The following is an 11758-nucleotide window of genomic DNA, read 5'->3' on the forward strand; positions in this document are numbered from 1 at the left end:
AAAAATGCCACGAACTTTTTCCCATCTAATATAATAATACGTAATTACATAATAAAATGTAATAATTGCACGCTAAATTTCTCGTGAAATCTCACCAAAAGAGAGTAAAAATGCAACCATCCTTGAAAAAAATGAAAATATTTCATTCTAAATTTTATCTTTTTGGAGTAAGATTTCACCCCTTTGAAAATTCACTCTAAAAAGAGTGAAAAGAAAAAATTATCAAGAAGTGAAATATTTTCACTTTTTTTTCAAGGGTGATTGAATTTTCACTTTCTTGGAGTGAGATTTCACTAGAAAAACTTTAGAGTAATTTACATATATGATTATTTATATAATACAATAAATAATTTTATATAAATAAATTTAATGTGCAAAGTAATCTATAAAATAACCACGAAGCTGAGCTCAGTTAAATGCAACAAAGTTAAAAGTGGACACATGTACGACGAACTTGCGGTAAATATTAGTAGTTAGATAAGGGGCAATTAGATAATTTAAGAAGACAAATAGAGGAGACCAATTTCGCCGGCACGATTTAACATCGCCAATAGAGATAACGAATTGCGAGAATAAGTTTGTGAAAGATCATTGATAGGACACGTAGGCTGATTACAAGAAAACGAGATGGACATTTTTTTATTTTTTCACAAGAAGAATTTAAGAAATTGAGATGCTTAATTAACAGCGAAAAGGTATCTTCCTTGAATGTATGAAGAAATTCAATCCTTCGGGCGTGCCGAATAGTGTTTCCACACATGCAATAATTGGCTATATAATATAAATAAATAAACGGTTTTCAAGCCAAACATAGACAGAGTAAACAGAGCGCGTTTAACGAGCGCTTGAATAACATTAATCGGGCGATATGATTAATGTTATTTGAGGACAACAGAATAAACAAATTAATTAATAAATATTGAATAAAGACAAATCAATCAACATGGAATACATAATTTGTCTAAAACATTTTCGAATTTTGTTTATAAATCTAATTTCTTATATGATTTTTACTTTTATTTATTTATTATTCTATCTGATGGAAGTAATACAGTTATAACAATCGTACAAGTTCTAGAAACATTTTTAACAAACTTCTTTTAAAATGGAGAAAATGACCTCAATTCAAATCTTCTATATCTTACAATTTCCGTGTAAAATGTGTTCTTCCAGTTTCATTTTTAACTTTGAAAAAGAAATAATCACAGAAAGTTATATCTGATGAATAAATACTCTTACAACAGTAGAAAACATTTCGTATTTGTAGAAAAAAAGTTCGGAAATTTTTATACAGACCATATAGAAGAATAGAATATGACAAGCGATAATTAAACAGAGCGATTATTAAATAGATTCGCGATATTTTCTGAAAAGAAAGAAATTTAGAAAATTTTGCAGAAATCGAGAAATAATTTTTATCGAAGAAAGAAATGATATCACTTACTTTAACTTCACCGTTCGAATCAATAGAACTCGCATCAAACAAGGAATCGAAAGATCCTTCCATCCTCGAATTCGATTTTTCTTCTTTTTTTAATTTTGTTGACGAGGAATTCTCTGTTTTTCCCTTAATCTCACGTTTCAATTTCTTCTTTTCCAACCGGACTTTATCGAACGATTCTTTGTCGCAGTCATTCCCTTTTCGTCTTTTGAGAGTTCTTTCCTGAAGCGGTATTTCCTCGAATTCCTCCTTGATGTCTTTCGGTAGCTCCTTCTTAGCCCTAGAGCTCGTCGATGGCTCGTCCCAGAAGTTCGTTCTCGAACTCTCGATCTTCTTCGGCGATGTGTTCTTTGTGGGATCGAACGATTTCTTCCTCAGAGAAGTCTTTACATCAGTTAACGTATCGAGCAAACGGCCGAAATCAACAGACTCGGGCTTCCTTTTGAAGAGAACACGCAACTCGTCCAGGGTGGTGGCTGTCGACCAGTCCTTGTCGTGGCGAATCCGTGTGACACGCGGAAATCGGATGCTGATGCCGTCCGCGGTGTGCACCCCTTGGTTCGTAAACTCGGCGCCCGTTATCTCCCATACCGGCTGCTTCTGTTTATTCCCCCCGACATCGAAATAACGATTAGTGCTTTCGACAGATTAATGGCGAAGTATATTAACTCTGCAGTATAACGGGCTCCGTAGTTTGCATTTGAAAAAGGAGCTCGAAAGAGTATATGAAGAGAGAACAGCGAGAGATCATTAATTAGTCCATTAATTATAGAAAGAAGCGGAAAGAGAATAATATTTAAAAAGAAACTTAAAGATGGAAAATATTTTAAGTTTTTAAAGTAATTACAATATAAAGGATTTTAATTAAATCGTTTTCATAAAAATATAAATCTCAACATCGACTTCAAGTCATAAAATAATTTAAAAAGAAAATTAGAAGTTAAGTACCGAAAGGTACAACGCAAGATTACTTATACATATGAGGCGCAGACTTTCAAAATGCGTTTTGTTTAAATTTGTAATTTTCAGAAAATGAGAATAAAGAAACTCCGCGCACAAATTACGGAAACTAACAATATGCCAATCAGTAGAATTTTAAATATTAAACAAAATTGCTAAACAATTGCTAAAAATGTTAAATAAATACATTTTATTTGTCTCTAGTTAAAAAACATAATGTGCTTCGAAATAACAATTAAAATTAAAAAAGGCTCCAAAAATTAAATCAATAAAGTTGATGATGACAATTGTACGTGTGTAATCAAAAATAATATATATATCAATTACAAATGTTTCGACCTAAGATTAGGTTCTCTTCAGTATAACAATAAAATTATCAGAGTCAAATTAATACCGTTGTAAAACAATAGGTGAATGCTATCAGTGATCACCATTAGGCTGAAGTTCTTAATTTTGGACAACAAGAATAATTCACTGACATTCGCCTATTGTTTTACAACGTATCAACTTCGATAATTTTATTATTACACTGAAGAGAACCTAATCTTATGGTCGAAATGTCTGTAATTGATGATTGACATACATATATATTATTTTTGATTACACACGTATAACTGTGTCGACTCTCACTGGCTTTATATGCCTTTATTAAAGTACTTCGAAATGTCTGTGCTTTTCAGCATATAAATTAATGATAAAACAAATGCTTTCTGAACATCTCAAGCATATAATATGAGTTTTTCAACACTATGCCATCTTTAATTTAAAAAAATGAAATTTTTGAAAATGCATTTTGAAATTCTGTTCTTCATATATTGTTGAAATAATAAGATTTCCCCCACTATGTAATAAATAAAGATGTTTTAATATTATGTGATGTTTAAGTCTCTCGAAACATAATAAATGTAACAAGCTTTAAATTTTAAGAGATTGATCAATTATAATCGATTATTCTTCTCATATTCGCCTGTGATTGATCAATTTCTTAAAAAATATAAGGTTTAAGGCTACATCTATCTATTATGTAATGGTGATCACTGACAGCATTCACCTACAACAGTATTAATTTGACTCTGATAATTTTATTGTTACACTGAAGAGAACCTAATCTTAGGTCGAAACATTTGTAATTGATATTATTTTTGTATATATTATTTTTGATTACACACGTACAATTGTATCAACTTTATTGATTTAATCATTGGAGCCTTTTTTAATTTTAATTGTTATTTCGAAGCACATTATGTTTTTTAACTAGAGACAAATAAAATGTATTTATTTGGAATTAAAAAAGATCTTAGCCCGATATTCATAGTCTGTTCTTATTTTAAGATTGTCTTAAATAATACTTAATGTTTTAAAATGCTAATACGGCTCTGTGATTGGGTTATGGCTTTTTATGATTGTACTTAAGATGATTGTAAGAATCGACTATAGATATCAATTTTAAGATTCCTAAGTAATTGCGGCGGCCATGTTGGGATCGTCGATGTCAGAAACGAGGAATGACACGTAAATTTATACTGCAAGCCATTTATAAATAAAGACTATTTGGACAATTTTTAAAATACCTGTAAAAATGGGCAGAAATTGTCCTTTTCTCCCTTAATAGTCAGTAAATGATCATAAAAGGCAGATAAAGTGAGCCTAATTTCGAGCAGAAACACACGGTTTGAATATTGAAATGAATGAAATATACGCTTTTACGTATAAAATTCCAGAATAATTATAGTTTCTGTCCATTTTTAGGACTTTCATAAGTACAAGACATGTCACATTTTCACAATTAAGCAAATAATAAAATGGCGTGTAGCACAAATTTCATCAAACATCACTTTTCCATGCCTATAAGTTCAGCCATTTATCATGGCGAGGCGCTGAAATATACATACAAGCACGAGCCCATGTACATGTGCTCGCTTTCGGCGCGCCGAGTGTGGCTACCGATTTCATCACATTTCGCCAGGCCGCCGACTGATTTTGAATCGCATACTGATTACTCAGAAGCCTTAATAACGTTGAGCAATTTCAACAATGGTTGATTGTTCACAGCATGAAATATTTATGAATAATTTTTAAAAATATTTTAATAAAATATTTCACATATTGATCGACTCACTGGATCTTACCTTAGGATCCTTCGCCACGAAATCCGGTACCATGGGTTTCTTAGCATGCAACCAGCTCGGTAGTCTCTCCACATCCTTCCCGATTTTCACCATGTCCAGCTGATCCTGCAGCATCGTCAGGGTAGCATCATCGTGCCCTGTGTGTACCTACGATGTACAGAAGGATGTGATATCCCATATTGATATTTAATTTGATTTATCATTTAAAAAATTCATTAAATATTTTACTTTAGTAACAGTTAACCACTTGTCATGCTTCTCGTCATAGCAGCCCATTAAGAAAACCGATAGCATGCCACCTGTAAAAAGAAGAAAAATACATGGAAATATCAAGCTTGATCGAAAGTTAGTGCGAAAGATTGGCCGCTTTTCTATGAAATAAATTTCATTTTAGACATGTAAACTTCGTTTTATCAATTTCATTTTTTTGTCTATCACTGCATTATCAAATTTGAACAGTTAAGAGAGTCCCGAGTAGTCAGCATGCAATTCAAAATCAGTCGGCGGTCTAACGAAATGTGGCAAAATCGGTACGCACACATACAAGCACAAATTCATTGTACACGTGCTCTCAGCGCGCTGAAAGCGAGCACATGGACTAGTGCTTGTATGTATATTTCAGTGCCTCGTCACCATAAATGGCTGAATTTATAGGCATGGAAAAGTGATGTTTGACAACGAAATTTGTCTGCGTGCCATTTCATTATTATTTGCTTAATTGAAAATGTAATGTGTCTCGTACTTATAAAAGTCCTAAAAATGAGGCAGAAACTACAGTTATCCTGAAATTTTATATGCAAAAGCGTATTTCATTCATTTCAACAACTGTTTAAACCGTATGTTTCTGCCCGAAATTAAGCTCACTTTATCTGCCTTTTATGACTATTGACTTAAGGAAGAAAAGGACAGTTTCTGCTCATTTTTACAGGTATTTTAAAGCAATTGTCCAAATAGTCTTTATTTAAATGGCTTGCAGCATAAATTTACGTGTCATTCTTCGCTTTTGACATCATGATTCCAACATAGTCGCTGCGACTACTCAGAAGCATTAAAAGCTGCACAACGAAGTCATAATAGTGACTATTTTTAGTTGTCATTACGAAACAATGGCTGCATTAACCGGAGAAAGTAGTTTTGCAAAATTTTTTAATATGATTGATCTTGCACTCTCTTCACTAAATCTAAATATATAAATCAATTATATTAAATAAAAATTCTACAATTGCAAAATTGCTTTCTCTGTTGAACACAGCCAACAAGGATCGTTCGAATCGGAATTTAAACAATTGTGATTATTTAATAAAATTTATCCCACAATTACACTCGATTTATATTTTTACTTTACGATATATATTTTTACTTTACGATATTATCTTTCGCACTGCGTCGTAGCTCATACGAACCTTTGTTGCCTGTGCCGTACCATGCACCAAGCACGACGAGATCTGCGCTATCAGCCATCGCACCACCGCACAGATAATCCTTTTTTACCTTCAACCAATGCCTCTTTCCCGGCTCGTATTTGCTCTGAAAAGAGCAAAATTGCGGAGATTTCGAATAAATGGTATGAAATCCAAATGCTTGGCGACCCACGAAATAAATTTTATAAGAACAGCGTTATCTTTAAATAAATTATCGACTTTAGAACTTCGGGAAGTCCTAAAGTCACAAATAGATAAAGCAAGAAAACATGTTTGTATAAACAATCAAATAAATATTTAATTGTATTGCGCAATGATTATTCGATTAATTATATTAATTAATTATATATCAATAACATTATTAAAAAATATAACAATAATGTAGGAAATTAATGCGTTTACAAGGATCGATACGCACATCGATGTCTTTCAGGACCAAACCTTCAAGACCCAGTTTCAATACATGGACAATCCTTCCCGCTAAATCTTGCGGATCCTAAAATCAGATGCGAATTGTAATCCGATGCCGCTGTAAGTAAATAATAATTAACGTGCTTTATAAAATTTTTATTTTTTACATGCACTTCGTGAACCTCCGACAACGTTATTCTATTCGGTATCTCCGTCATTCTGTCCTTCAAAATGTTCCTGCGCTCCAGCATAGATCTAACGCGATGAAAAAGAAAAAAGAAAAAATAGCTTTAACATGTAAAGTCAGAATAATATTATAATTTACAGCCAAACACATTATTTCAAACCAAGAAAGATATTTTTTATAGATTTTTACATGTTGAAAGAAAATCTAAATGTCATCATATTAAAATTTACGTGTGTAAATCATAAGATGACTAAAAAATATGATATAATATTAAAATTAAAACAATGAATTTTGAAGGGAATAAACAATACAATTATAATTTAAAAACTAGAAAGTAAGTGAAAATAGGAGTCAGCGCGGTACTTGGTGTGCAAGTATAACAATGGAAATGCTTAAAAGTTAAATTTTTAATATAAAGTTGTAATGTCGGTACGCGATTCGACTTACTTCAAGTCATTCTCAATTAATGGAATTAATATAATTCTATTCTGTATAAATAGTGCGTCAACCATGGTGTCAACCATCCAATATATCAAAGAGATTTCTTAACTTTATCTTAGTTTACTGGCCAGAAAGAAACAAGTAATTCTTATGAAGTGAAGCTATAATAAGAATGAGAATGTCAAAGATATATGTGAAATCATTTTTTTTTAAAGAATTATTGATACTATAAAAATTGCATTTTATAGTATCAATAAATTTCGCAATCTAATCAAAGTGCAGAAAAATCCTTTACCAATCAGTGCACAGAGAAACGTTGTCTATAAGATTGCCTGCGAAGATTGTAAGGCTTCTTATGTATGACAAAGTCGTCAATTACATACACGCATTTCTGAATTAAATCATATTAGAAGAAAAACGTTTTCCCATTCGATCATACAAACCACAGGTTACAATTTAATCACGAATTCGATTGGGACAAAGTGCAAATTTTGAATGTAGAAAGGAATTACAACAATTGTCTGAAATGCATATAAAAACATAAAAATGGAGTTTAAATCTCCAACTAGTCCAAACAGATATTGAATTTTTAGACCTGCCTATAAGTCAATTCTGAATACAATTTAAAAATTAATGTTTTTTATAATTATGCTTTTGATTATTTTGGATCGATATTTGTATCGATAGTGACACTTGTTTTTGTGTAACTGAACAATTGTTATTTTTTCATTTTGTTCTATTCTTTTTCATTTTGATCTATATCGAAAAAATTTATTTGGATCACTCTTGTTACTTTATCTATTATTCATCTTACTTTATCTATTATTCAAATAAGTATTATATCAATTGGTTGTACTGTATACTACTGTATATGTATGTGCAAGTTGCATCAAATCGGTGAACGCCAATCTACTTTCTCCTTGTTTCTTTTTAAAAAAATAATTTCACATATATATATCTTTGACATTCTCATTCTTATTATAATTACTTCATAAGAATTATTTGTTTCTTTCTGACCAGTAAACTGGGATGAAGCTAAGGAACTTCTTTGAGATATTGGATTTGACACCATGGTTGACGCACTATTTATACAGAAGAGAATTATATTAATTCCATTAATTAAGAATGACTTGAAGTAAGTCGAAACGCGTACAGATTTTATATACCTTTATATTAAAAATGGACTTTTAAGCATTTCCATTGTTACATGTTGCGGACCAAACTGATTCCTACTTCCCTTTACTTTTTAGTCTTTAAATTGTTAAATATTAAGAAATTCTTTAACAATACATTTATACCAGGTAGCTTATGATCAAAATTTCAATATAATGTTAATTTTCTTTCTTATTAAAAAAATTTTTAATATCATAAAAATATTATTTTTAACGCATTAAACCTAATCTCAATTATTTCGGAAACTTGATGTACTGATAAAATATGATTCACGATATCTTTTTCAGCTTCAATATCAAAAATCAATAAGAATCATCTTGTCTGATTTAAAATAATAAAAAAAGTAAACTAGTATGTAATTATTATAAGATATTATTGTATATGAAAATTTTTTCGATATTTACTTGTCTATAAGTATTTCGCCATTGTAATACAAACAGTCGAAGACAAAAAGGCATACATTGGCGTTTTTGAATTCGGCTTTCTGAAAACAAATTTGATAATGTATTAAAACACACTCTTATTATTAGATATGATTTAAAGTATTATTATAGAATATTGCTATACGTAATATAATCACAAACTCATCAATCGTAAAATTACGATAAAAACAAACGCAAAAATGTTGCAAAAGAAAATTTTCGAAATATCATATCTTAAAATTAAAAACCAAGAATATTGTATTATTCAAAATCTAACTTTAATCACTCATTGGCGCTCTCTATCGTATTTAAATTTTCGAAAGTTTTCAGAGAAATGAAATGAAAAGATTTGTGACGAGATTCATCGCTCTTACTTTGTGAATTCCTAAGGTGCCGAAAGGCAAAGGTTGTCCAGTCTCATTGTCGACCATGAGAACTTCGGAATCGAGAATTAAATCGTCACCATCAGGAAACGCCTGCGCTATATAATCTTTGAAGAGATTCACCTAAAAAAATAGAATACTCAATCGATCGCCGTTCAGAAAATTCAAATACAAAAAATCGGAAACACGCTTTTAATTTCGTATCTTGATCGTTAAATTTCGTAATAACAATCATCACATTTTTTCCTACGTTAGTATGATTTTTCCTGTTTCTATAATGTGAAACTTTTAAATTATAAAGCGATATTATATTTTTTTTCAAATTGTTTACATGTTTCTATAAATTATCTCTACCTTGTGCGGCAGGACTGGCTTGAGAGATCTGCTGAAGTATCGAAAGTCGTTTCCGCTTTTGTGCACCTGCACACGCTCGCCGTCGTACTTGACCTCCGACAACATTCCGTTCGGACACTTTCGCATCGCCATTTCCACGGACGTGCACGCCTCTGCCTTTAATTAATTAATCAACCGGATAAGTGTAATTAATTAATTAAATCCGGTTGATTAATTAATTATAGGTGATAATCAGCTAATAACAGCGCTCGATTATTTAGCTTTCCGAATGTATAACTTATGAACGTTCTGAATAAAGGAACGATGTTGTAATTTTACAACGTTTACTTTAAAATTGAACAATGAAATACAATATTATTCTATACCGATAATGCAAATATCGATATTATATACAAGTGAAAAATATGGGCAATTAAAACTCTTATAACTTAAAAATTTAAATTGCTTAAAAATTTATGAATAATTTTTTTACTTAATTTTTTGAAAAATTATTGTTATAGTATTTTATTTGTTTAATATTCGCAAAGAAGCTCTCTCTCTCTCTACACACACACACACACACACACACACATGCGCGCGCGCGCGCGCACTACATATATATATATATATATGTATGTATGTATGTATGTATGTATGTATGTATGTATGTATATATACACAGAACGTCCCACTTTAATTGATTATCTCAAATATCTCTTGAACAGTGCATTTTAGGGAAAAATATTTTAGACAAAAGTTTTGGAATTTCGAGGGGGATATAAGACGGTGCCATTGATTTGGCCTTAGGTGACGTCATAAAGATCAGGACAAGATCACTTTGAATTTTTTAAACGGAATCCCCCATTTTTCATTACATATTCTAGTAGCCTCGAGAGCTTTTCGAAACACTATAATAAAATACTATAATAAAATATTTTTTTATTAAGTATTTTGCGAGTCATAAGGTTTGAAAGTACCGTCGGCATTACCATTAGCATTATCCAAAGTATCTGACCGACGACTAAAACCTCTTAAATATTGTTTAGGATCACGACCTAACACATTTGTGGATAACATTTGTCAAGATCAAGGCCATTGGAGATTAGTTGTATCTCATATTTTCATTTTTACGTAAAAGTGAATTTTTAATGCAAAAATGAAAATAAGAGGAACAATTTCCAATGACCTTGATGTTGACAAATGTTATCTAGGACATGATCCTGAACAACAGTCAAGTAAAAATTCGAAACTGAAAAATGAGTCTATTAGCCCCGGTCTCCCTTACTTAATGAAAATAAACTTAATTATAGTGAATTTTGAAAAACTCTCAAGGTAAACTATAAGAATATGTAATGAAAAATGAGAGTTTCATTTAAAAAATTCAAAGTGATCTTGCCTTCATCTTGACAACGCTATCAAAAATCAAATCAATAGTATTATCTTATGTCCTCCTCGAATTTCCAAAACTTTTACCTGAAACATTTTGTCCTAAAATGCACTGTTCAAGAGATATTTGAAATGATTGATTAAAATAGTACACCTTATATAGGGTAACTCTGGCAAATACGCCGCGCTGTAATTTACGCCGCAGAAGTCAGAAAAAATAGAAGGAGTGAGGGTAATTTTCTCACAACTACTCTGTTACTCTGTTACCTTTAGATTATATTAGTATTGTGATATTAGTATTATGATTTCAACTTCTTGTTGTTAACATTAATGAAATTATTGTGAATTTAATTGATTTGTCTCTGTAATAAGTAACGCCATCATAAATTATAATCTAAATTATTATACATAAAATGATTACTGCAGGACGTATAAAAGACTTAATGGTTATTTCATGATACATACGTGTAATGGAATAGTAAAACCTATTATGTAGTAAAATATAAGTGCTTTGCTTTCGTATTCTTTATTTAGTTCGTTGTCTTGTATATCCCACCTGTTTGGAATATATAGCACTTTTTAGCGAGCAGGATTTATGCCCAAAACAATGCCCATACAAAATGCACAGATTAAATTCAGTGCACTAAATGCAATAAACGCATTATATAAAATATGTACCTCATGTCATAATACTTGTAATATATATATAGGAAGATTGATTATTTAGTAGGAAGAATAATTATTTATTATTTCATATTATACATGTTTATCATTCTTATTTCTTAATAAAACCTTATAAACACATTTTATAAATTATTGTGTCTTATTTATTTATACTTATATGCATTACTTGTAAATTTTTCATGAGCCACACATACTCCCCCCCCTTCCCCCTCTCTCCATGAGTAGCCATATATTCTACCCCTATGGGATATACAGTAAAAATGCAAAAGTTCAAAAAGGTTATTTTTTATTATTAATAATATGAAAAATAAATATTTCGGATTTCTAATATTTTTTTCATAATAGTAGACAGTACAAAGTTTCCACTGATTTGATTACTATAAACAT

At 30.8% G+C, this 11758-nt stretch overlaps 1 protein-coding gene across 1 annotated transcript in view; it reads right to left on the minus strand.

The window, feature by feature from the left end:
* The window catches only part of LOC108695136 (DNA ligase 3), a 61355-nt gene that overhangs the window by 6335 nt on the left and 43262 nt on the right, over positions 1–11758 (minus strand). Inside the window, exons 7-16 of the mRNA XM_018204900.1 lie at positions 11153–11243; positions 9323–9478; positions 8960–9091; positions 8568–8647; positions 6530–6617; positions 6370–6447; positions 5934–6057; positions 4759–4829; positions 4531–4677; positions 1445–2041 (exon numbers count right to left, since the gene is read on the minus strand). Coding sequence (XP_018060389.1) covers positions 1445–2041; positions 4531–4677; positions 4759–4829; positions 5934–6057; positions 6370–6447; positions 6530–6617; positions 8568–8647; positions 8960–9091; positions 9323–9478; positions 11153–11243 — 1564 coding nt within the window. The remainder of the gene's footprint in view (positions 1–1444; positions 2042–4530; positions 4678–4758; positions 4830–5933; positions 6058–6369; positions 6448–6529; positions 6618–8567; positions 8648–8959; positions 9092–9322; positions 9479–11152; positions 11244–11758) is intronic.

Source organism: Atta colombica, unplaced genomic scaffold (assembly GCF_001594045.1).
Source record: "Atta colombica isolate Treedump-2 unplaced genomic scaffold, Acol1.0 scaffold10, whole genome shotgun sequence".
In the NCBI taxonomy this organism is placed as follows: domain Eukaryota; kingdom Metazoa; phylum Arthropoda; class Insecta; order Hymenoptera; family Formicidae; genus Atta; species Atta colombica.